The 27547-nt window shown below is 41.3% G+C and overlaps 3 protein-coding genes across 4 annotated transcripts in view; 1 reads left to right on the forward strand and 2 right to left on the reverse strand.

Annotated features, from left to right (window-relative positions):
* Positions 1-347: 347 nt before the first annotated feature.
* On the reverse strand, positions 348-11998 carry vash1 (vasohibin 1). Its single transcript, XM_035753702.2, has 7 exons — positions 10896-11998; positions 9518-9606; positions 8732-8788; positions 8017-8091; positions 7152-7533; positions 5247-5356; positions 348-4987 (listed from the first exon to the last, which is right to left on the reverse strand). The coding sequence occupies exons 1-7, from the start codon at positions 11121-11123 to the stop codon at positions 4915-4917; spliced, it is 1014 nt and encodes a 337-aa protein (XP_035609595.1). The 5' UTR covers positions 11124-11998; the 3' UTR covers positions 348-4914.
* A 369-nt stretch (positions 11999-12367) lies between these two features.
* On the reverse strand, positions 12368-19833 carry LOC118368318 (rRNA-processing protein FCF1 homolog). Its single transcript, XM_035752331.1, has 8 exons — positions 19698-19833; positions 19356-19420; positions 18978-19049; positions 18695-18843; positions 18535-18607; positions 18137-18224; positions 13288-13382; positions 12368-12658 (listed from the first exon to the last, which is right to left on the reverse strand). The coding sequence occupies exons 1-8, from the start codon at positions 19698-19700 to the stop codon at positions 12610-12612; spliced, it is 594 nt and encodes a 197-aa protein (XP_035608224.1). The 5' UTR covers positions 19701-19833; the 3' UTR covers positions 12368-12609.
* LOC118368317 (apoptosis-resistant E3 ubiquitin protein ligase 1) overlaps positions 19718-27547 on the forward strand; it is a 34050-nt gene continuing 26220 nt past the window's right edge. The window contains exons 1-4 of one of the 2 annotated variants that reach the window (XM_035752330.1): positions 19718-19852; positions 20978-21248; positions 21776-21944; positions 23316-23536. In XM_035752330.1, the coding sequence (XP_035608223.1) occupies positions 21101-21248; positions 21776-21944; positions 23316-23536 (538 nt within the window). In that variant the 5' untranslated portion in view covers positions 19718-19852; positions 20978-21100. The remainder of the gene's footprint in view (positions 19853-20977; positions 21249-21775; positions 21945-23315; positions 23537-27547) is intronic. The other variant, XM_052496860.1, reaches the window with a different exon arrangement.

Raw genomic sequence — 27547 nt, forward strand, 5'->3', positions numbered from 1 at the left:
ATGAATCACTGAAAGTTTTTAAACATAAGTTAGCAGGCAGTGGGTTGAGTGTGTAAGAATTCCAGGATTTACCTCGAAACCTAGGAGTTTGACTGTGCTGCACGAAAATATATTTCCCGTGGCACAAAACACATGCACTGAGGAGAAATGGGTCAGTAGGTTTTTCAAAGTAGGCCACTATTCCTTCTGTCATTATTTCATAAACAGTGGTGGGGGAGGTAGTACCTAGTGTTTGTTACCTCTGGGCTTCTGTTGTCTCCCTCTGTGCCTTCATACATTTGAAATCATTCTTGCCGCTGAACATTACCAACCCTACCCCCAACTTAACAAACCTATTTCAACTGCAGCTGTGATTCCTTTAAACACTTGCATTTCACATACCATACCTACATGATGTACATTCAGCTATAGCATATACTAACAGGAGCCATTTCATAAGAGAACAGTCCCCAGCTACTCTTGTGCTACTGTATATAAGAGCTATCAAAATCTCCCTGGTCTGAACATGAAACAGTAACAGAGGCTGTTTGTTCAGGAGAGCAACAACCATGGCAGTCCTCTGTACTCGTATGATGAAATATGTCAGGTTAGCAGGGTTTAGTTAGTTAAGCCTTGTTAGCCGATTGCAGTGCTGTCAGGTAGACTATCCATTCAGCCAGGCTTCCATTAGACTTAATTGATTTGTGCAGCAGAATCCTTGGGCGTCAGTACACTGTAGACACAGCCAGCACAGTACAATTGACTTGTACAACCCATGCTGGTTGCTAGCACTGGCATCTGGTTGCTAGCACTGGGATCTCTCCAAAAGCATGTGATGAATGGGAAAAGAGGTATGTTAATCACTCAAATGTTACACCATTTGTTTTCAACAAATCTGGTCAAATACCAGTTCCTTGTTTATTTCAGTTTCAAGTGTCACAAAGCCATACGGGTGATTTACGGTTACAATATTTCAGATGACATGTATTAACACAGTGTCATCACCACATCTTTGCACTAAGGAACAAAAACAGACCACATTGCAATGAAAGGAGGAAATATCAAAACCTCTGATTTCATGTCTTGGAGCCCAAAATGGGCTCGGTCGAAAGTCTCACAGTGTATCAGCGGGCAACAGAATATACAGAAAATACAAATGAGTATAGCTGCAACCAAATGTTGTTCATTGTCTTACTGTATGGTCCCCCAGTACACATATCCTCAGTATGGGATTTGTATTAAGCTTTCTTTGAAGACAATTAAAGAAGGAAATGTTAGTCACTCTCTTTAGTCCAGGCTACACTGCCCAGTTTGGACTCTTGGTTGGCATGTAGGCTATCAGTTTGTCCTCCATGTCCTTAGCACCCAGTTTATTTATACCGTATCGGTCATTGATTTTTAACTACATTTTGTCCACTGTTGTATTTTGTCGATCTCTAAATATAGCTGAAGCTTGCTAATAAACTTTCAGCCATCTGACCCATGTCAATGAGTTAGATAAATCCTAGCAACAACAGACACACTGGGAGGAAAGTGAGAGGAGTTGACTTTAAAATCAATAGAAAGCCTTACAATATGATAAAAGGACAATTACAATCTTTTGGCACAAGACAACAACCTGTGTTTATGGTATTGAAATTAAAGTGGACTAAAGGAATCCCAACCAACCAATTTGCTCTGTGGCAATATTTAGAAACGTGGTGCGGACTTCAATTTCTCAAATGCTTGGTAATAATAAAAATTGAGGCTAGTATAAAATTACAGAAACTCTGGCCTAATGGCCATATAAAAATGCAGATGAGAATACTGTAAACAAATCTCTTTGCACCTTGAGTACAACTGTTTAATATTTAGAGTAGCTAGACAACCACACTAAGGCTGTGTGTTAAAATAAGAACAAGGTTATTTATACTGAACAAAAACTAAATATATCAGTCCATGTGAATATAAAAAAAGCAACTGCTGCCTTCAAAATGCCTATTTCATCAAGAATAATGACAGCAAAAAAAAATAAAATCACCTGCAATGTAATCGTTCACAATTGGACAAAAACATTTTGTGCATGTGAGGTTGTCTCATGAGTGACCACAAAATTCTAAACTTGTGTCGACCACAGTGACCACTTTCTCTTACTATCCTAAAAGGAATCCACACTTCTCATGCTTTGGAAGGTTTATATAGACTACTGCACGCTGAATTACCCCATATTCAATCATGTGTAATCAATAGCAGAACATACAAATACGAGAGTAAGGTGTAGATCACTCAGTTTGCTGGCTATTTGGGATAGAGCAGATGGTACAGTATGTTTTGCTAGTGAAATGGAAGATATTCATCCAGTAACACTTGTTTTCTTTATCACTGTCTATTAACATGTTCATTAAAAGGCACAAGGTAAGTGGATTGCAAACTACACTACAAAAGCGGTTACTATCCAGCAGAGCTAAAATAAATATTTACACACTTAAAAGTACAACATGGAGACAGATTGCAATTCTTAATAACTGACAACATGGATCTCTTCTGTGATATGTCTAATTACTCATTTTTACACCTTACACAGCTTAAGCTAAATGTAACATTGCATATTAACCCATCTTTAAAAACATGAGCCATACCTGTTTAGCCTTTGGGAATTCCTTAAATGCTGCCTGAACCAATCTTATTGTAGAATGAACTATAAAAGAACGGTGTCACTACCAAGCTTCCGGCTTTATAAAAAAGCCTGGTAGCAACCTAGAAACACAGAGCTGCTGAATGGCCCATGCCACGTTTTTGGAAATAATTTTATAACTAATTTCATACAATTCTACAAATTTTGTCAGGGGGATTTTTTGTGTGCAGTTTACAGCTAATGTCCTGCAATTCTACACATTTTGCCATCGGGTGGAGAGAAATGTTAGCAGTTTTTAATATGTCAGAGTGACTAACTAAATCAATGGGGGGCCCCCAGTTGGTAATTCGATCAGGATTACTAGAAGTTTAGATAGCTGCCCGCTAGACTAATTGACCAATCTAAAAATATTTAGCTGACATGGGTTCATTTAGTGACTTCCAGTGACTGACGCAAGAGAAAAACTGCTGATGCACAACCACATCTTGAAATTGCACCATGTGTATTCTACCTCTCAAACGTAAGTTGAGATCCCACTGAGAACAAAATAATAATAATAATAAGTAGGCCTGTGGAATTGATCCTACACAAGGGTTTGATATCCCCTGGTGTAAAACGAGTGTTCCATATCCTCAAAGTTGAGCATTGCGAGACCTTAGAATTATAGGCTTTGAACATACAGTGCCAGTCAAAAGTTTGGGCGCACCTACTAATTTCTTTATTTTTGCTATTTTCTACATTGTTAAATAATACTATGAAACTATGAAATAACACACATGGAATCATGTAGTAACCAAAAAAAGTGTTTATCAAATCAAAATGTATTATATGTTTGAGATTCTTCAAAGTAGCCACCCTTTGCCTTGATGGCAGCTTTGCACACTCTTGGCATTCTCTCAACCAGCTTCATCAGGAAGTCACCTGGAATGCATTTCAATTAACAGGTGTGCCTTGTTAAAAGTTAAGTTGTGGAAATCCTTTCCTTCTTAATGAGTTGAGCCAATCAGTTGTGTTGTGACAAGGTATGGGTGATATACAGAAGATAGCCCTATTTGGTAAAATACCAAGTCCATATTATGGCAAGAACAGCTCAAATAAGCAAAGAGAAATGACAGTCTATCATTACTTTAAGACATGAAGGTCAGTCAATACGGAAAATGTCAAAAACCATCAACCGCTATGATGAAACTGGCTCGCATGAGGACCGCCACAGGAAAGGAAGAACCAGAGTCACCTCTGCTGCAGAAGACAAGTTCATTAGAATTAACTGCACCTCAGATTTCAGCCAAAATAATTGCTTCCCAGAGTTTAAGTAACAGACATGTCAACTTAAACTGTTCAGAGGAGACTGCGTAAATCAGGCCTTCATGGTCGAATTGTCGCAAAGAAACCACTACTAAAGGACATGAATAAGAAGAAGAGACTTGCTTGGGCCAAGAAACACGAGCAATGGACATTTGACCGGTGGAAATCTGTCCTTTGGTCGAATGATTCCAAATCTGAGATTTTTGGTTCCAACCACCGTGTTGTTGTGAGATGCAGAGTAGGTGAACGGATGATCTCCGCATGTGTGGTTCCCACCGTGAAGCATGGAGGAGGTGTGATGGTGCTTTGCTAGAGACACTGTCAGTGATTTATTTAGAATTCAAGGCATGCTTAACTAGCATGGCTACCACAGCATTCTGCAGCGATACGCCATCCCATCTGGTTTCCACTGAGTGGCACTATCATTTGTTGTTCAACAAGACAATGACCAAGGAGAGTGATGGAGTGCTGCATCAGATAACCTGTCCTCCACAATCACCCAACCTCAACCCAGTTGAGATGGTTTTGGTGGAACTGATGGAACTCCTTCAAGACTGTTGGAAGAGCATTCCTCATGAAGCTGGTTGAGAGAATGCCTAGAGTGTGCAAAGCTGTCATCAAGGCAAAGGGTGGCTACTTTAAAGAATATAAAATATATTTTTGGGTTACTACATTATTCCATGTGTGTTATTTCATAGTTTTGATGTCTTCACTATTATTCTACAATGTAGAAAATAATAAAAATAAAGAAAACCCCTAGAATGAGTAGGTGTCCAAACTTTTGACTAGTACTGTACATTTAGTCAATAATCAGTTATTGACATGGCCATGCTCTGTACAGTATACCTCATGTTTGTTGAATGCAAAATACCCAAAATAAATTGCTTACACGGTACAAACCTATTTGGAAAACTGAACACAAAAGCCCCATTCCCCAGAACAAACCTTTTGTCAGACAGAACCCCACCATTCTAAGATCTTGTTTTGCAGGATGATTTTATGAAGTGAAATTCTCCTCACACTCGAATCTGATATCCATTCATGTCTGGTGGCGGCTTCGGATCAAGAACTTTCTTCTCTCCAGATGGACTGTAAACCCCCAAAAAAGATATATATGATTTCTCATGACACAGATTAAAACTGAGAGATTACTGTTCAGAGATTCCTCTTGAACTACACCATCATAGGATTTATAGCCTCTAGTGCTTGTTCAGATTAGTGCAGGGCCATCTCCACTACAGCTAGCATCTTGTTTATTGACTTAACGAGTATTTACTGTGCTGTCAGAGAGACTATAGTGAGACTAAGCAGCTCCTGATATCTGACTACATTGCACAATCAGTATTACCGTCTCTCGATGCGGCTGTTCCTGCGCATGGGGCTGCCTGGGTTACGGAGGGGCGAGCCCATGCAACTCTTCCTGTCTTTGGTGGGTGAAGGGGGCGCAGCCTTTCCAATCTGAAAGACAATCACACAGTTCTGTTTACCTCACAGTAACAACAAGGGGCAACACAAAGATAGAGGTACAAATGCTTACAAGTTGAGTTCTGGTCATATCCACCGTGTAGACTAAGGAGAAGTGCAATTCTCCAATTACTAAACATTTATTTTAAAATTCAGCACACCATTTATGCAGAGTAGGGAGGAGGAAGGACACATACTTATAGATAGATACACACACACACCGATCATCAGCTTTCAATTACCTAGAGTAGTGCTAAGGTGAGCGAGCACCTCAATGAGAGGCCCTAATGTGCTAAAGGAGGCACCGTTTTGACGGGGATGACGGTAAAATCGCCCCCATCTTTAATGTGATTGTGAGTGCGGCCATTGGGTGAGAGCCCTCGTTATAAAGGATCAGCCATTGATTGATTGTGGCAGCCATGCGTGACTCACAATGGAGCAGAGAAATGTCATCACATGAGTTATTATTATTCACAGGGCCCTGCGTTAAGGCTCCTTTCATTACTGTTTGGGATGATAGCCCATGAGAGGTCATCATTTGAGGATGATAGCTCCTGAATTGGCAGGTCAACTCCATATCATCATGCATGACGGGTCAAAAGGAGGTCAGCAACTCTGTGATTAAGGGCTTTCCATCTGCTCAGGATGGATTCACATTCAACGATCCCCTTGTGCTTCCCTCTCACATAGATTCAGATCTAATGTAGCTCACATGCATCCCATTTAATTTTACACTAATCTAAATTCAGTGCTGGTACAGTGATAGACTGCAGACTAATTCAGTCCCACTACTCCATACGTTTTCCACTTGGATCCAGTGGTGTAATTTACTTAATTAAAATACTTTGAAGTACTACTTAAGTAGTTTTTTATTTTATTTACACTATATATCTGGACTTTACTATTTGTATTTATTTGACAACTTTTACTTCACTACATTTTTTAAATATATATTTTTATTTTACCTTTATTTAACTAGGCAAGTCAGTTAAGAACAAATTCTTATTTTCAATGACGGCCTGCCTGTTCAGGGACAGAACGACAGATTTGTACCTTGTCAGCTCGGGGGTTTGAACTTTCAACCTTCCAGTTACTAGTCCAACGCTCTAACCACTAGGCTACCCTGCATTCCTAAAGAAAATGATGTACTTTTTACTCCATACGTTTTCCCTGACACCCAAAAGTACTCGTTACATTTGTATTAATTTAGCAGGACAGGAAATTTGTCTAATTCACACACTTATCAAGAAAACATCCCTGGTCATCCCTACTGCCTCTGATCTGTTGGACTAAACTCATGCTTTGTTTGTAAATTATGTCTGAGTGTTGGAGCGTGCCCCTGGCTATCCGTAATTTTAAAAACAAGAAAATGGTGCCTTCTTGTTTGCATAATATAAGATATTTGAAATGATTTATTATTTATTTTATATTTAAGTATATTTTAGCTGTTTCATTGATTTTTGATACTTAAGTATATTTAAAACCAAATAGTTTTAGACTTACTCTAGTAGTATTTTACTGGGTGACTTTTACTTGAGTCATTTTCTATCACGGTATCTTTACTTTTACTCAAGTATGACAATTAGGTACTTTTCCCACCACTGGTTGGAGCTAATGCAATCACTAGAATTCTCTAATAAGGAAGCTGACTGGTTTGGTTCATGGACATTTTCCATCTCAGTCCCCAGGATCCTTCCTGGATGTGTGAACATGTCCTGCTTTAGTGCTGTACATCCCATCACAACCCAACACTCTTTAACAGATGATCTCTGTATCCCTGGTCCCGTACCTTCAGCCTCATGTCCCGGGTGTGTCTCTCCAGCTCTCTCCGCAGCTCCTCCTTGGTCAGTTTGTCCACGTCTATTATGGAGTGTTTCCAGTCTATCTGTTCCACACTGTGGGGGTCATGGGACACATACTGACCAATCTTCACCTTCCTCAAGGTGTGCCAGTAGCCCCTGTAGGCCCCCTCAAACTCCTGCACCAGGTCAGCCAGCGTGCGGAACTCCAGGGGTTTGAACATGAGGTCCTCCCGCCGGCTGATGCCCAGTGCTCCGAAGCGGCCACCGCTGTGCATCCCCAGCACGATGTGGCAAAAGTGGTTCCCTGAGAACTGCGTCTTAAAGCTGAGGGGGAAGCGCTCCACACCTGGCATGCTGTTGCTGAGGTAACTGGGACAGGCAAGGTCAAGGAAATGGAAACCCCGATTATAACTTACCTGGTTGTATGCTCACACTGGACTGCTCCTTTACAGGGTAACATAGACAACAACAGTTTTCAAGCCCCAATGATCTGGTTTTTAAACAAGAATACATTAGTCACATACAGTAGTCTCAGACTGTAAGCACACGAGTCTGTTCTAATCACATAATACTTGGATGCCCTGGTTGTGCCCATAAAGCTTTGTCTTATCTAAATCCCTGTTACCACACTGTTTGGGGCATCACTCTGGGTTATTTTTAGTTTCCCATAAACACTCAGTTGGAAAACAACATTTCCAGGTCATCATTTATCCTCACCCCATTCCTAAGTCTCCAAAATTTGACCAAAAAATGACGTGCAGGTAAAAACACGGGCATAAGAAACTAATTACAATTTCCACATGCTGTCAGAGTGACCCATGGAATACCTAAGCTAATTAAAGGAAAGGATACATTCCAAGGATCACTGCCTCCAGACACTTGATTGGTAGTGACTCCCGGATCATCTCCTTGGCGATGTCCATCAACCTACACAGAATGTGAGGGTTAGAATACACCTGAAGGAAAAGCAACAAAATAGTCTACACTAAGGTAATAATTCCAAACATGGATTCTAAATGGCCCGAAGGACATTTGCACACATTGCAGGACATGTGCATGCATGCAAAGAGAAAATGATTACCTCCTTTAGGCAAAACTATTGATTACTAAAAAGATCTCAAAGCTTAGAAAACGGGCACTTTGAGGAACATTGAAATAAAATTGTCTGGTCACAAACTGAGTGGATGAGCAAAATGCAAAATGTACTAGAAGCTCCTGCCTGGGAAACAGATCCTATTAGACTATAATAACAGTTCCTGTTCCCTCAGTCCTGGGGTGCAACAGCCATACAGCTGATCCAGATATCCAGTTCCTTCAGCTTCTGTCATGATCAGCGCAACTAGGAAGCAATTGGTAAACATCCTCAGCTGCTTCTTCTGTTTGCTGCCTCTGTGGCCTCTCTGCAGCTCCAGGAAAAGCTATTTCGTCAAACCCTGAGATTCTCTCTGGCAGACAACAGTCATGTCATTTACACTGTCTGACATTTACAAACACTTAGGATCATCAAACAGCTAAGCTAAAACGAAACGTTAGGAAACATTAATTGGATAGAAGAAACTGTGCTTACGCAGTAAGAGGCCTGCTCTTCTTGATTTCAAAAAACTGTGTTCCTGTGTGATTGTACCTGTAGGATATTGTTAAGTACAAAGAATGCAGAGGGAGTGAAACAACATGGAACTGTTCAAACACAACTAAACATATTCTCATGGAGAATAAAACCATGTTAAGTGATTTCTGATATTCATACTTCCTCGTTTGTGAATTATGGATGAGCTTCTTGAGCTGAGAGGTGCTAATGTTTATGCTTAAAATAGAATATAGCCTAAACATGGCCTACATTCTGAGATGTTGTGACATGTTTAGGACATACATATTGTCCTAAAAAGACAGAGTCAAACAAGTATAAAGTATATATGAACTATTTTACTGGTCAGTCACCACCATAATACTTATTCAGTACATCTACTGTGTGTGAGCCAGTTTCCAATAGCATGGAATCAGCTTGTGCCTATATCTATGAATTATGTATGAAGCTTAAAGCAATACATAATACAGTGCATGGCTAACACATATTTCAGAAAACCCATCTTGAATTCAAACCCAGAGCATAGTGTGCTTGCATCATGCATGGAATAGAGTTTGTTTGCTCAACCTAATGTATATTTTGTTGACATATCTGGATATGTCCTAAACTGTTCAGCCCAGCCTGTAAATCATCAAAACTGACCATGACAAACAACTGCACCTTGAGTTCCAATGAATAGTCATAGCTTTATCTAGACTACCTGGGCTATCATTGGTTCAGAGCTTGGCAATAGTGACAAGCAGTTCTACCATTCCAGGCAAAGGATACTGCAAATCCCTGATATATTTCTGTATGGCTTCTAGGCGCTGTGGGATACTGGTGGTCGGCTGGTATGTAGGCACACTCAGTGTTGGAATCTATGGGGGAGAGGCAGAGCACAACCAGAGGCATTAATATCACACAATCCCTATATTTACAGAGTTGGAGAATGTCCACTTGTTTAACCTAACAACCATGTTTTTTTTAACTTTTAACCCATGATCATTATCTTAATTGTTCCCTATGGTGAGTCTATGGGTGGCAGGTAGCCTAACGGTTAAGTGTGATGAGGTTTAACTGAAAGGTTGCTGTGACAATCTAGTGACATTTTTATCTGCGTGGTCTGTCATGTATATATTTGACAGCTTTATCCACTTGGTTTTAGTCCGAAAATAATGTAATTTTGTATAATGAAATTCCTAACTGGAATGTGCAGTCGGAGACACACTTAGTATACTTAATGAAAACAAACAACCCATCATTGACAATAGTCCGTGGATGTCTACAAGTATACAGTGCCTTCGGAAAGTATTCAGACCCCATGACTTTTTCCACATTTTGTTACGTTACAGTTACAAATCATGTCCAATCAATTGAATTTACCACAGGTGGACTCCAATCAAGTTGTAGAAACATCTCAAGGATGATCAATGGAAACAGGATGCACCTGAGCTCAATTTTGTGTCTCATAGCAAAGGGTCTGAATACTTATGTAAATAAGGTATTTCAGTTTTATTTTTAATATATTTGCTAAAATGTCTAAAAACCTGTTTTTGCTTTGTCATTATGGGATATTGTGTGTCGCTTGATGAGGAAATGTTTTTATTTAATCCATTTTAAAATAATGCTGAAACGTAACAAAATGTGGAAAAAGGGAAGGTGTCTGAATACTTTCCAAATGTACTATATAGTCAATTAACTTAGCATTTATGGTTGATTTACTGAATGTATTATATCCAGGTGAGGAGAAGGCATGGACAGCTCAACTGGATTCTGCATGCCTGTATGTTGCATGACAGAAATATGTAGCGTTTAAATGACCGTTGTACAATTAGACGGGCCGTAACTGAATCACTCCATTACCATCATTCTGCATAATCAGCTATTCACTCTATTGTCAGTAAGTGTGAATTTGATGAAGTTCATGTAGCATAATTTACTAAGCTATTGGAAAATATATCCTCCTGAACCGTTTACTGTATGTTTATCTCAATCTTGAATGATGGTTTACTTTAAATAAATGTGACTGGTGTGCATATTACTGAAACAGTGTCTAGGCCTATATTTCTGGGGGCTATTGACAAAGTCTGCGTACGAGTGCAGCCTGTAGAGTTCTCAACAGTCAGGCAGGGTGTCTAGCTAGGTCAGGACTTCACCTTCATCCTACCTTGGGCAGATCACTGGCTCCCCGGATGCGTTTCCCTATGGCCTCACCATTAGGGTGAATCCGGGCCACATGCCTCCACATCTGCTCCCAAGTCTCCTCATCCACCGGTAGGCCTCCCCTGTTCACAAAGAAGGGCACCCCTCCATCCCGCAAGTCCTCTTCCCCTTCATCCTCCTGCTCCTCATCTCTCTCCTCCACCCCCACACACCCCACTGTGGTCCTCAGCATCCCGCCACACAACGGACCCCAGTCCTGGAACCTGGCTGGCACAAATGGCTTACAGCCTCGCCCTATAACTGTCAATCTGATTGCAGTTTCTCAGCAAGTAACACTCCCACAGCAGGTGAGAAACATGAGCAATTCATGACCCACTGGATATGTAGGACTTTGCAAAACTGCAGGCTATTAGCTATTCAAATACTGTGCCTCTCATGAACAAAATGGCACACTGACTTGAAAATATGTTCCATATGTTGTTACAATTGTCCACTTAAATTGTCAGATGAGTTCAATTTCAAAAACATTAACAAACGCTTCCAAAATCAGAGATTAAAGGGAATTTTTGCTACCTCAATAGTCATAATCACTATCTGAAAAACATGGTTATTGGCACTTTATAAAAATCACAATGATCTATAAGATGCAAAGCAAGTCAAGTATATCACTGAAAAACATGAAACTACACAAAAATTATCTAAACTAGAAAAGGCGTGAATTGGCAGCCAACATTAAACACACTATACTAGGCCTGCAACATTGATGATAAATTCAGCACCTTGGAAATAATGAATACACACAATGCCTACAACATAACGGGGAAAAAATAGCAGTCTTCCAACAGGGTAGGCCACAACAAACTACCTTATTACAAATCACTAATACCCGGCACCGTTATCCCAGAGCGGGGATTCCGTCTATATCCAAAACGCCGGGAAAGATTCGATTGGACATTTCTTCGACACTCTGCTTAGCCGGTGGCGCATTTCAGTCTAGTCCATTTGACATCATATTCTTCTTGTCAGTCCAAGTCATTGTCCAGTTTGAACGCCCATGGCTTCACAGTAGCGAGTGCTGATCTCATGCCTGCTACAATATTGCGCCGCTCAGACACTCCCAGAACCCAGCAGCTGCGCATGCTCTATTTGACGGATTACATCTTCCACGACATGCACATTTCGTCTACTGTGGGTGGCGTCAGCCAAACAAAATTACTCCTCTATTACAGACAAATGATGAGCGGAAAATGCATTAGTCTATTGATAAATATACTGTGAACTGCAATGGCTTGCAGGTACTTGATATAATGCCAGCACAGTGGCAGCTATTATATTAACATTTAACAGCAAATATATTGTATTGGCATCATTCTTGGATACTTTACATGCAGCAAAGCTCAAGGGTTTACTGTATAATAAATGCATTCTCCAAGTTATCAAAGCTCTAGGAGTACTATAATAGAACAACTGGAGACATTTTACTTCTTCCATTAATTTATTGCACTTTTATGGGACAAAAATTAGGTTTGGATTGGTAAGAAAAACACAGCCAGAATAAACTTGCAAAAAATATTCTGTCATTCCTTTTTTCACAAAAAAAACCCAGCATAAACTCAAGTCCTTTGATAATATACAATAAGCAGGTAAACAAATCAAATCCTCCTCGACAGAAGCCACAGTCCAACTGGAATTTAAATCCTATGTCCATCCATTGAATGTTAAAATCTTGGAGCACCATAGTCATCAGGCATTCTTTCAATGTTGAACCTGTGAATAAATATTGTTAGACATGGTTTAAAGATCATGGTATAAGTTATTTTACCTTGCTATACATTTTACTGCCATACACTGAGTGTACAAAACATTAAGAACACCTGCTCTTTCCATGACAGACTAACCAGGTGAATCCAGGTGAACGCTATGATCCCTTATTGGTCTCTCGATAACATCAGTGTGAAGGGGAGGAGACAGGTTAAAGAAGGATTTTTAAGCCTTTAGATATGGATTGTGTATGTGTGTCATTCAGAGGGTGAACGGGCAAGACAAGATATTTAAGTGCCTTGGAACGGGGTATGGTATTAGATGCCAGACGCACTGGTTTGTGTCAAAAACTGCAACGCTGCTGGGTTTTTCACAACAGTTTCCTGTGTGTATCAAGAATGGTCCACCACCCAAAGGCCAACTTGACAACTGTGGGATGCGTTGGAGTCAACATGGGCCAGCATCCCTGTGGAACGCTTTCGACACCTTGTGGAGTCCATGCGCCAACAAATTGAGGCTGTGCTGAGGGCAAAAGGTGGGGGGTATCGGTGCTCAATATTAGAAAGGTGTTCCTAATGATCCATTACTAGTGTTCAATGAATCATTGAACAGTAGTAATTTATGTTAACTCTGACCTATGGTTGGAGATGTACATGATGGGTACTCCTGGGATCTTTCTGATTCTTCTCTTCAGGTCTCTGTCCACAGTTGCCAGGATGTAGCACTTGTGCTGTGAAAGACACAGAATTTCATTGATGCTCTTCTCTGGTAGAAAACCAGTGTTCTAATAACTACAGGGTTCACCTAATATACACAGAACAAAAATATAAAACGTAAAATGGACCAAATTCACAGATTTTACTGAGTTACAGTTCATATAAGGAAATCAGCCCATTGAAATAAACAAGGCCCTAATCTATGGAATTCACATGACAGGGAATACAGATATGCATCTGTTGGTCACAGATACCTTTAAAAAGGTAGGGGCGCGGAGAAAAAAAACATACAGACAGTATCTGGTATAACCACAATTTGCCTCATGGAAATCAGGCTGTTGATTGTGGCCTGTGGGGTGTTGTCCCACTCCTCTTCAATGGCTGTGCGAAGTTGCTGGATATTGGCGGGAACTGGAACACGCTGTTGTACACGTCGATCCAAGCATCCCAAACATGCTCAATGGGTGACATGTCTGGTGAGTATGCAGGACATCATGCTGAAACATGTGGTGATGGCAGCGGATGAGTGGTACGACAATGGGTCTCAGGATCTCGTCACAGTATCTCTGTGCATTAGAATTGCCATTGATAAAATGCAATTTTATGGGGCACTCTGTTCACAACATTGACATCAGCAAACCACTCACCCACATGACACCATACACGCTGTCTGCCATCTGCCCAGTACAGTTGAAACCGGGATTAAGCCGTGAGGGCACACTTCTCCAGCATGCCAGTAGCCATCGAAAGTGAGAATTTAACCACTGAGGTGGGTTACAACGCCGAACTGCAGTCAGGTCAAGACACTGGTGAGAATGACGAGCAAGCAGATGAGCTTCCATGAGATGTTCTCTGACAGTTAGTGCAGAAATTCTTTGGTTGTGCAAACCCAGTTTCATCAGCTGTTCGGATAGCTGGTCACTGACGATCCTGCAGGTGAAGAAGCTGGATATGGAGGTCCTGGGCTGGCGTGGTTATGCGTGGTCTGTGGTTGTGTGGCCGGTTGGACGTACTGCCAAATTATCTAAACTGACATTGGAGGCAGTTTATGGTAGAGAAATGAACATTATATTATCTGGTAACAGCTCTGGTGGACACAGGATTCGAAGAGACAGTGGCAAGTCAAATTCAAGGACTTAAGTACTTTTTCAAGCACTAATATTTATTTTCAAGGACCGTCCCCCTCTTCAAAGGGGGAGACACTCTAGACCCAAACTGTTACAGTCCTATATCCATCCTGCCCTGCCTTTATCAAGTCTTCGAACACCAAGTTAACAAACAGATCACTGACCATTTCTAATCCCACCGTACCTTCTCCACTATGCAATCTGGTTTCCGAGCTGGTCATGGGTGCATCTCAGCCACGCTCAAGGTTCTAAATGTTATCATAACCGCCATCGATAAAAGACAGTACTGTGCAGCCGTATTCATCGACCTGGCCAAGGCTTATGACTCTGGCAATTACCGCATTCTTATCGGCAGACTCAATAGCCTTGGTTTCTCAAATGACTGCCTCGCCTGGTTCACCAACTACTTCTCAGTTAAGAGTTCAGTGTGTCAAATTGGAGGGCCTGTTGTCCGGACCTCTGGCAGGGGTTTCACAGGGTTAAATTCTCGGGCCGACTCTTTTCAATGATGTCGCTCCTTCTGTGGGTGATTCTCTGATCCACGTCTACGCAGACGACACCATTCTGTATATATCTGACCTTTCTTGGACACTGAGTTAACAAACCTCCAAACAAGCTTTATAGCCATACATCACTCCTTCCGTGGCCTCCAATTGCTCTTTAATGCTAATAAAACTAAATGCATGCATCTTCAACCGATCGCTGACCGCACCCACCCGCGCGACTAGCATCACTACTCTGGATGGTTCTGACGTAGAAAATGTGGAGAACTACAAAATACCTAGGTGTCTGGTTAGACTGTCAACTCTCGTTCCAGACTCACATTAAGCATCTCCAATCCAAAATTAAATGGGCTATTTCGCAACAAAGTATCCTTCACTCATGCTGCCAAATGTAACGGATGTGAAACGGCTAGCTTAGTTAGCAGTGGTGCGCGCTAAATAGCGTTTAAATCGGTGACGTCACTTGCTCTGAGACCTTGAAGTAGTGGTTCCCCTTGCTCTGCAAGGGCCGCGGCTTTTGTGGAGCGATGGGTAACGATGCTTCGTGGGTGACTGTTGTTGATGTGTGCAGAGGGTCCCTGGTTCGAGCCCGGGTATGGGCGAGGGAACGGTCTAAAGTTATACTGTTACACAAACATACCCTCGTAAAACGGACTATCCTATCGATCGTTGGCGATGCCAATTACAAAATAGCCTCTAACACTCTACTCAACAAATTGGATTTAGTCTATCACAGTGCCATCTGTTTTGTCACCAAAGCCCAATATACTACCCACCACTGCGACCTGTATACTCTCGTTTGCTGACCCTCGCTACATATTTGTCGCCAAACCCACTGGCTCCAGGTCATCTATAAGTCTTTGCTAGGTAAAGCACTGCCTTATCTCAGCTTATCTTATCTCAGGTCACCATAGCAACACCCACCTGTAGCACACCCACCAGCAGGTATATGTCACTGGTCATCCCCAAAGCCAACACCCCCTTTGGCCGCCGTTCCTTCCAGTTCACTGCCGCCAATGACCAGAATGAATTGCAAAAATCACAGAAGCTGGAGACATATGTCCCTCAATAACTTTAAGCATCAGCTGTCAGAGCAGTTTACAGATCACTGCACCTGTACACAGCCCATCTGTAAATAGCCCACCCAACTACCTCATCCCCATATTGTTATTTTTGTTGTTGTTGCTCTTTTGCACCCCAGTATCAGCACATAGATCACTCATGTTAATGCTAAATTGTAATTATTTCACCACTATGGCCTATTTATTGCCTTACCTTCCTAATTTTACTAAATTTGCACACACTGTACATTTGTATTGTGTTATTGACTGTACGTTTGTTTATCCCATGTGTAACTCTTGTTTTTGTCATGCTGCTTTGCTTTATCTTGGCCAGGTCGCCAAGGTAGTTGTAAATGAGAACTTGTTCTCAACTGGCCTACCTGGTAAAATACAGGCGAAATAAAAATAAAATCAATTTGTAATAGTTCATATTATGCAATTGTTTCTAGTCACCACCGGATGGCAGAATATCTCCATAACTTACTATACATCACAACCTTAAACTTGTCACTACATACACAACTGGTAAGTCGGTACTGATGATGTTGAATTATATAAACTGTAACTCAGTAAAATCTTTGAAATTGTTGCATTTATATTTTATTTTACATGGCAATAATATTAAACTTGTCTTTATATTTCCCTAAATGTGAGGTCCCAGTCTGTCCCAACACATGCCATGAAAGTGAATACTGAAAGTGTAAAAGCCTCTTAGTTGACTCTACATTTTTGTATTCTATACCCATTTGAAGAGAAACAAGTTATTAATGTGTTTGATAATCTTTTTAATCTTATCTCAGGGGACTATATTTACATTTTAGGGGATCCCACATGGGTTTCAGACACCAAGTTTGGTTACCACTGTACTAATAAACGCTCTCCCTCCTTGCTTCAATGCCTGCTTCTGTATCTCCTTTGCCTCTTTCATTTCAGCCTGACTCACAACTGTCTGTCTCACTAATCTCTACTAATCTTTGTTATAAGAACTTATAGCAGCCCATCTTTTGATTACAGCTAGTTTAATTTCAGTCAACTGCTCCTGCTGAGGTCAACTGCTTAATGTTGGGCAGAGTGGTGAATGAATGCGCTGCCAACAAGGTAAATCCGGGGGACCAGGGGAACATAACGAGCATATATGAATCATTGCTCCCTGGTTAGGTCTGGCAAAACATAAATATTTTGCCATGCAGGATTGAATCTACATTTGCCCGTCATTTTAGCTAGCGATGTACCTTTGGAGGTGCCTATTCAGTCAGTTCTGTACCTGCCTAGCTGAGTGGCAGTGTGGGTGAAATTAGTGAGCTTGCCTGGAAACCAGAGAGCGAAACAACAAACAAAACCCAGTAGTCTGCCTGGGAATTAATTAGAAGGACAAATACATTTTTCTAATATTTTTCATATTTGATCCTTTTCTGTTCTCCTCTCATTTTAATTCAAGGACCAACTTCAAAAATGTCATATTTAAGGTATTGCAGTACTTGAATTTGTGTGGCAAATTCAAGTACTTTAAGTACCTTGTGCAAACCCTGTGGACATTCATGCAGTCAGCACGCCAATTGTATTCTCCCTCTAAACATGATACATCTGTGGCATTGTGTTGTGTGACAAAACTGCACATATTAAAGTGGCCTTTTATTGTCCCCAGCACAAGGTGGATCTGTGTAATGATCATGCTGTTTAATCATCTTTTTAATAAGCCACACCTGTGAGGTGGGGCGGCAGGGTAGCCTAGTGGTTAGAGCGTTGGACTAGTAACCGGAAGGTTGTGAGTTCAAACCCCCGAGCTGCCCCTGAACAGGCAGTTAACCCACTGTTCCCAGGCCGTCATTGAAAATAAGAATATGTTCTTAACTGACTTGCCTGGTTAAATAAAGGTTAAAAAATAAAAAAAAATAAAAAAGGAAAAGGGAAAAACAAAGGCTCACTAACAAGGATGTAAACAAATTTGTGCACACAATTTGAGATAAATAAGTTCTCAATATGGAACTTTTATTTCAGCTTATGAAACATGGGACTTTACACGTTGTGTTTATATTTTTGATCAATATTGTCAATTTAGTACATTAAACTACATTACCTGTGTTACCCTTTGAACTAAACAGTCATCAGCGTAAGTTCCTTTGTGGGTGCATGGCAGTCGTTCGAACCGAGGATCCTTGGCTATCCTACAGAAACAGACAAATATTTATCTGTCAAATACTTCCCCTATGGAACATCGATAATAACCCTCTTAAACCAGTGGAGGATGCTGAGGGGAGGACGGCTCATAATAATGGCTGGAACAGAGCAAATGGAATGGCAGCAAACATATGGAAACCATGTGTTTAATGTTGTTGATACTGTTCCACCTATTCCGCTCCAGCCATTACCACGTGCACATCCTCCCCAATTAAGGTGCCACCAACCTCCTGTGCTCTGACCATGTGTTTATGTCCAGATGTACCTGGGTGTTGGTCTTCACAACAGGCTAGTTACCTTAGAGCAACTCGATACTTCATCCCCAGTTTCTCTATCTCAGCCATTACACAGTCTGTGATGCATGGGATACCTTGATGATAATTTAAAATATACAGTTATTGCCTAATAGGGTTACATTAATTGAGTTTCAGTGGAATAAACTTTTCCAGATACTCACATTTGGCGTACAGGCAGTCCATCATTGACTGAACTATGTCGAGTTTAGCCTTGATGGAGAAGTTGATGAAATTGGTGTCGACGAGGATGTGATAAGGGGGACCAAGCTGAGTGTTGTACTGGAAGAACAGACATGATGGATATTTTGGCCTGCAGGTAGGAAAGGAATGTGTGAACACACAGTAAGAAGGTATCAACGTATAATCAATCATGTGTTCACAATATATTGAATATCAGTTAAGAACTATTGGTACATTTATATTTCTTTACTCAGATGTACTTACACTTCTTTTTCCTTTATTTCTGAAGGGTCTTTCTTTTTTTTCGCCTGTACTTTGGTACGGTCTTTCTCTTTTCTAAAGAAACACAGTCATTACCATAGAAATTCAAACTGGATAGATAAGTTAGCTATGTCTTATTCAAAGTAAATAAAGGAATATGTGAACAATTAGTAAGCAAACTGGCAAGCTAGTTATTTCTGACAATCCATGCCAATTTGTTAACTTGACAATTGGTATATACAAAGTTGGCATGGTTTGTTAGTCAACTAACGTTAGCTAAATGGTGTGTGTGTGTGTGATGATCCTGTGCAGAAAGTACAATATACATTCATATTCGTGTTTACCGGCGGTAGTAACTTAGCTTGCTAGCTAGCAACTCACATTCTCTGATCTTTCAAACTTATCATTCTCTTCATTGAAGCAAACTTTTTAGTCTTCCGTTTCCCCTGAATTACACATATTGGAATAATACAGTCAGAACAAAAAAAGAAGAACAAAAACTACTAGCTAGCTACGGTTAATCGATAAATGCACGTTACGTTAGCTCATGGTTAGCAAGTTAACGTTCGTTAGTTAGTAGTAGCAGAGCAACACAAAGCATACGAACTCCTCCCATCAACAACTACTGAAACACATGTTCAATCATTAAAACAGCTAAATCAACAACCACTATATACATTGTATCGTGTCATTATAATATGATAAGTTAAAAGACGACGTTACCATGATTTGTTATCCAACAGCGGACTTCTTGCAACTCGCTAGTAGTATAGCCCTCGTGTAACTGTGTTTGTACGTCATCAACAATAGACGTTTGCCTTTGCACATTTTGACTTCCGATTGCTGCTGGCTAGCTAAATGTGATAAATACAAGTAAGGTATGATAAGTGTTATTGTTGAAATTAACGTTGTATTAGCTATGTAATGTATTTCAATTAATAGTTGGCGCAGCTATGCGTGAGGGGTGGATTATCACATTTGTTTTGAAACACTGAATTTGGCTTTGGAATACCACATTTCTATTTTGCGTTGACATTGACGGTTAACGTCGCTAGTTAGCACAGTCTAGCTATCAGCAACTAAGGTTAGCTAGCTATCATGTCACTTGTCATGCACTTGTTTTTGAAGGAATTGATGATGCGACATGTTTTTTGTGTATCTAACTAACGTTAACTAATATCATGTTGTAGCTAGCTATATATTCATCCCTGCCAGTTTTGTTAGTTTTGCATAGCCTAAGACATGTTAATCACGTTTCTAATGATGGTCGTTATTTAGCTACGGTTCTCCATTCTACACATGCATGGAGTAGCGAGATAACGACATAACTAACTGCTTGTTCCGTTAATTGATCTCCTTACTTTGTCAACCAGCCAGGTAACGTTAGCAGGACAAGTTAACCCCAAGAGCCAGTATCAAGGCATATTGATTACTGAAGCTATGCAGTATTGCTAAACCTTTCACCATTCCAGATGTGTCATTTCTCGTCAGATCTTTAGCAAACAGCACTCTGTGATATGCTGTCAAAAAACCTCCTTATTGATACACCTAGTTGTCATTCATAGGGGTCATATGTATATCAATGCCGTATCATTTCAACCTTGATGAAGGCTTCCAAAGCGGCGCTGATAACAAATGGGTATCTTGTGGGGATGTTGTTTTTGTAGATAGTCTGTCTATGGGTATTGCCACAATGCATTTATGGTCTTTGGTGGTCTTTAGTTCAGATTATGAGATTCAAGTAATGAGACCTTTTAGGACCCTTGCCAGTTCATGCATATTTAAGTCATCTGGATTACATGTCGTATCCCATCACCCAACACTCCTCCAGTGTGACACATTAATATTCATACATGTCTTCTTGGCTATGCTGGTACTGATTAGTGAGTGTCTGAGTAGCTAAATGAGCATGGTCACACGTTTTTCATTGTCTCAGTCATTGTTTAGGTTAATTATTTTTGAACTGCCGTACTTATACCTGTCATGTTTTGTTGTTGCTCAAGGTCTTTCCAAGTGAAGAAGCTGGAGAATTTAAGATCATTTGAGACTTTATCGTGCAATATTTTGGACCTGGCCCAGCCTTTGTGAGGAGCAGAGGAGTCTGAGTCCAGGCTGAAGATGGTCTGATGGACCGCTGCTTTTTGCTGACCTTCCTCTTCTGCTCAGTCTCGTGGATTTTCTTCTGGGAAGTGTGCTGGAAGAAAGGCAAAGAAAGTCAGATTGAAGAATGGATTCAAGGCCACAGTCTCTCCGAATACAAACACTTACTTGAAGGTCAGTTGAGAAAATATATGCCACTCTTTGCGATGATCCAGTGTTTGTGAAAGACATGGAACATCTTCAGTGGCAGTTTGGCATATCTGAACTATTGCTGATGGGAAGGAGGCTAATGTAATTGCAACCAAACACAGTAAATCTTAATTGATTTGCTCTGTAGTTAATGCACAGCATCCCAGTTCTTTTACAACAAGAGGAATTTATTATCTTTGAATTATCTCATCCATTGGAGTTTGCACAAAAGCCTATCACAGTTCAAAGGGCGTTTTAATGAAGGTTAGGCCAATGGGTGAAATTCCTTCTCGACAGCTTATTTTCAGCCATTAGTGTAACTCTTTGTAGTGCCTGGGGTTGTTGTTTCAGTGATTTAGGGCCTTGTTTGCAGGTAAGAGTACATTCTTGCGTTCCCCTCATTCTGGTAATGTTGAGGTGTATGTCTTTGTGATAAGGCTATAGACTAGAATAGATCCTCATACTGGCATGTCTGCTCTGGCTGATTTGTCTTTGTCTGTCTGTGTGTGTAGATGTGGAGACTCTGGAGGAGCTGAGCCTGAGTGTTCTGACTCGTCTGGAGGACGTGGTGAGAGAGAAGCGGCGCTGGAGGGACATCGCAGAGGCTCACATCCAGCTGCTGCGAGACTTTGCCTTCCAGGAGTGGCTTTGCTCTCAAAGCCTTGAGCACTACTATCATACGTAAGCATAAGACCACCATGTTATTAGCACAGTACTACCTACCTCTCACCTGTCATGGGCAGATTCAACATTACTACACAATTCTGCACTTACATCTTACAGAATTCTTTCATTTTGCGAAACAGTGAGAGGTCTCTCTCTTTCTCTCTTTCACTGAGAGAGGCTACATGGCTGAGAATAACAACCATAGAACAGATACTGCTTTGTGTCTGCTTTTTTGTCCACTTGGGAGCAGACTCCCCATTCATGGCTGGCTGCGCTTGGTGACATTGAGCTCAGGAGGCTGCAGTGTTTCAGAGGGTCACTGCAGTAATGAGTGCTCTTAAGGGGCTGTTACACATACGATATAGTAGTCGATGTTCTGCAATCCTACAAATGTGGGGGTAGCTCTCTGTGGACTGAGTTGAACTGCAGTCAGACGGAGCCTATATGCCTCTCTGTATAATAGTATAACCTTTACTTGTTTCATGTATTAATTAATAAATAAAGACAAATGTTTTCTATTTTCAGTTGTATCACATTCATATGTTCAGTACAGTATGAGCTCAGGTCTGTCTGAGCACTGGCTCTTTACCTAGAGTAATGTATTGTGAACATGAGCAGCTGGGTTATAGTGGTTATTACACTGTGTTTATTGTGGCAACAGCAGCTGTCAACCCTGGAAAGCTTTTGCTCCTTGAGTAGATTACACTACCATTTAATACATGTGTCATAGGAATACTAATCCACTTTCATCATGACTCACTCCATACCACACTATGACTATCTGGCTTTCTAATGTTTATATAACTCTTGAAGAGGCAATCTGCGATTGCTACATCCATTTCTCGACATTTAAATTCATGATTAATTTGCATAGATTCTTGAAGAATATAACTTAGAAATCCCTCATGAGCGTAGTAAAGTGTTCTTACCCCATCAGAACCCAAAATATAAACTTGCTCTACTCCTTTGTTTCTAAATAAAGTAATTGTAAACAAACACTGTATTGCCTCAATATGGTTAACTGTCATTTTGATCTCATTTGATTTCCTTGCATCCATAACTTTGTCTATGAATTTGAGAGTGGTTACATTTTTCCAGCATTCCCGCAGCTATTTACCAAATCAGGGGCGGTTTGACCGATTTGTTGTTGTTTGAACTGCAGATTGCCCCTTTTTAATGCTTAATATAAATGTAACTTAGAGTACACAGAAGCCTATTTAAGGCACTCGCTAACAGACCACAGCCCTGTTTAAAGCCAGGTTCTTCTTGTTCAGTCGCTCTGTGTGTTGTCCTGTGTGAGACTGTGGCCATGCTAGAGGTTAAATGAATACAATTGACAGTTTTTTTTTCTCTGTTTGACCATATTGCACTGTGGTCCAAATGAAGACTGAAGACCTTGGGTTGTATGAATCTGGATGATCTAGCCCAGTTTGACAGCCAGTTGCAGCTCTCTCTGGCTGCGTGGGGATACTACTACGAAGACTACATCAAGTTGTCCACGGGCGTCAAGGTTCTCCAGGCCTCAAGGGGGCGCCGCGACCAAGACTACGAGATCCAACTGGTGCACAACCTTGCTGAGAGGCGGCTGAATGAGAAGTGGTCTATCGGTGAGTGCCTGATCACTTTGTAGACATTGTTTGACAGGTGTTGAAAAGCTTCTGCCTTGTATTGAGACAGAGTGACTTCAACAGCTGTCTGTAGAAATACTGATGTATTGCAAGCCCTAGCGTTTCACTGTTTTATTAAGCAATAGCCACACAGATGAGCAGAACTAGGTAATATGTTGTGAAGGAGAAGTTGACTGTTATTACATAGTCATGCTGAAACAATAAGTGCAATAACTGTTTCATGGATGTGTGTGTGTGTGGGAGTATGTGTGTGTATATGAATGGAAAGGTGACTTACATATACAGTACCAGTCAAAGTTTGGACACACCTACTCATTCAAGGGTTTTTCTTTATTTTTACTATTTTCTACATTGTAGAATAATAGTGAAGACATCAAAACTATGAAATAACACACATGGAATCATGTAGTAACCAAAAAAATGTTAAACAAATAAAAAAATATTGAAGTGACACCTTTGCACACACTTGGCATTCTCTCAACCAGCTTCATGAGGTAGTCACCTGGAATGCATTTAAATTCATGATTAAACACTTGAACACTTAGTGATTGAACACTTAGAGATTGTCAGCAGATGTGGTTTTCCTGCAAGCGTTACATTTCAAAAAAGGATAAATGTAATATTTAAAGAGGAGCCAGGGTTGGAGAGGTCTATGCTGCCACCTAGGGCTGAGCGATATATCTAATTAATTTAAATGAATGTTTTTACCTGATATTCCAAATCCCTGTATTGCAAATTCAGGGATTCAGGGATTATTTTTGTTGTGTGTATTGGTGTATTGGTTGGGATTAGTCTCTAATCTGTAGGTATCTGAAAAAGTTACTTCTGGGAAGATTATACATTTCCCTCAGCAACTCAGAGGCAAAGGTCCCTTCTATATGTAGATCCCCCTATGGTATTGCTCCCTAGTTCTCCCCATCGCTCAAAGGTGTTATCAAGGTTAGAGGGGGAAAAGGATGGATTCCTGGCAACAGGGAGTAGGAATGATTTTGGACCTAGGTCAAAGTAGACTTTAATTTGCTTCCAGATTCAGACTGTGCTATGTATAATAGGATTGTTACTATAAAGTGACATCTCCAACTTGACAGGCGACAAAATCACAGCTCCAATAGAGAAGGGGTGGCAATCCTCACGCTCCATTCTAAGCCAACCGGATGACAGAAGTGCGTCATCCAGCAGAAACGTAACAGCACGGAGGTTAGCGGCCCAATAGTAAAATATAACATTTTGGAGAGAGAATCCTCCTTCCATCTTGGATTTACAGGTGTTTTTTTTAACCTATCCTGTGTGTTTTATAATCCCAGATGAATGGATTGATAATTGAGTCCAGATGTTTATGAAAGGATTTAGGTATGAATACTGGGATTTTTTGGAATAGGTAAAGCAGTTGTGGGACGAAGACCATTTTAATGGCATTAATTCTTCCGAGCAATGAAGTTGGGAGAGTTCATATGTTTGCCTTGTGTTTTTGCATCAGAGGGGAGAAATTCTCTTTAAATAGTGAGGGGTATTGTTTGGTAACTACAATTCCTAGATGGGTAAATGGAATCAGTTCTAACCAATAGGTGTTTTGCAACCTTATGGGCATTAATTCACTCTTGTTCCAATTTATTCTGTATCCCGAGAAGGTACCAAACAAATTAATCAAATCAAGAATAGCTGGAATAATAGCTTGGGGTTCTGTTACATAGAGGAGTATGTCATCTGCGTATAGTGAAATCTTATTTAGAGTATCTTTAGTATTAAGCCGTGTATTGCTGCATGAGATCTGATTGCCTGTGACGAGAGGTTCAATGATTAGAGCAAAAAGCAGAGGCGACAGCGCACAACCTTGCCTTGTCACTCTACAAAGGTTCAATCGTGGCGATTGGTTTGTGAGTATTCTCGCACAGGGGTTCCTATATAAAAACTGGATCCACTTTGTGAACCCATCTCCAATATTACATTTCTGTAGGACCTTGAATATATTGGACCACTCAAATGTGGTCAAAGGCGCCTGAGATTGAAGAATGAGTTTCTGTTAGGGATAAAGCCGGTCTGGTCCGAATGGACCAATTTGCCCACTAAAGTGCTAACCCTATTAGCAAGAGTTTTTGCTAAAATCTTTTGTTCTGTATTAAGGAGAGATATTGGTCTGTATGACCCTACCTCTTCCGGATCATTACCCTTTTTATGAATAACTGTAATAAACGCCTCATCCAAAGTAGGTGGGAGAGCTCCATCCTCATTGGCCTGAACCAACATTTTGTGCAGGTAGGGGGAGAGCATGTTGCTGAATGTTTTATAGAATTCACCAGGGAATCCATCTGGACCTGGGGTCTTGCCACTCTTTAAAGATGTAATTGTTTCTTGAATTTCTCCTTGAGATATTTCCTTATTCAGGAATTTGGAATCTTCCTGGTTCAGGGCAGGGAGATAACAGCCCTCCAAAACATTTTCATAATTAAGGGGTTAGGATCTGCTTTAGATGCATATAGAGTCTCGTAAAACTGACGAAATCTGTCATTGATGTACTTGGGGGAAGAGAGTAATTCCCCAGCAGCAAATTTAACTTTGTGAATCATCGCTGTAATGACAGAAGCAGAGCGGTCCGCTGTAATGACAGAAGCAGAGCGGTCCGCTGTAATGACAGAAGCAGAGCGGTCCGCTGTAATGACAGAAGCAGAGCGGTCCGCTGTAATGACAGAAGCAGAACGGTCCGCTGTAATGACAGAAGCAGAGCGGTCCGCTGTAATGACAGAAGCAGATCGGTCCGCTGTAATGACAGAAGCAGAACGGTCCGCTGTAATGACAGAAGCAGAACGGTCCGCTGTAATGACAGAAGCAGAACGGTCCGCTGTAATGACAGAAGCAGAACGGTCCGCTGTAATGAGAGAAGCAGAACGGTCCGCTGTAATGACAGAAGCAGAACGGTCCGCTGTAATGACAGAAGCAGAACGGTCCGCTGTAATGACAGAAGCAGAACGGTCCGCTGTAATGACAGAAGCAGAACGGTCCGCTGTAATGACAGAAGCAGAACGGTCCGCTGTAATGACAGAAGCAGAACGGTCCGCTGTAATGACAGAAGCAGATCGGTCCGCTGTAATGACAGAAGCAGAACGGTCCGCTGTAATGACAGAAGCAGATCGGTCCGCTGTAATGACAGAAGCAGATCGGTCCGCTGTAATGACAGAAGCAGATCGGTCCGCTGTAATGACAGAAGCAGATCGGTCCGCTGTAATGACAGAAGCAAAACGGTCCGCTGTAATGACAGAAGCAGAACGGCAGAGCGGCCCGCCTTAATGACAGAAGCAGAGCGGCCCGCCGTAATGACAGAAGCAGAGCAGCCCGCCGTAATGACAGAAGCAGAACGGCAGAGCGGCCCGCCGTAATGACAGAAGCAGAGCGGCCCGCCGTAATTACAGGAGCCAACATGATATCCAGGTGTCTAATGAGCACACCACACCCTAACACACAATGACAAGGCAATCTAACCCGTACAGGGGATTGGTGCATATTCCCGGTTAAAATTCTCTGCGTCCAAAACCGAGGAGAGATCTTCTCACCAGAAGGAGGGGTAATGAGTCTGGCAGGGAAGAGCAAGGCTGGGCCCAGATGGAGTTTGTAGAGTTTGGTCGTGACATCTCTGAAGCCGGCCTGATGCTTCGCCATATCGGGCGCGTAATCATCATAGACACGGAAGGGATGTCCTTTATGTAACAGGTTACCCCTCATTCGAGCCTCACGCAGGATAAGATCCTTGGTCTTGAAACTGTGACAACAGGTGATTACTGGGTGAGGACGTTGGCCCGGTCCAGGCACGGGGACAACAAGCAAAGAAGTCGGTGGGACGAGAGCCAGCCTCCACCCCCTCTGACAGACCAACAACGTGAATGTTATGACGTCTGGATCGGCCCTCTAGGTCAACCACTTTCACAGAAAGCCTCTGCACACTGTCCTGCAAGGACGTGCATAGCTCCTCTAACTTGTCGATCCGATCAGCGCTGAATT

The sequence above is a fragment of the Oncorhynchus keta genome, chromosome 35, assembly GCF_023373465.1.
Source record: "Oncorhynchus keta strain PuntledgeMale-10-30-2019 chromosome 35, Oket_V2, whole genome shotgun sequence".
NCBI lineage: Eukaryota > Metazoa > Chordata > Actinopteri > Salmoniformes > Salmonidae > Oncorhynchus > Oncorhynchus keta.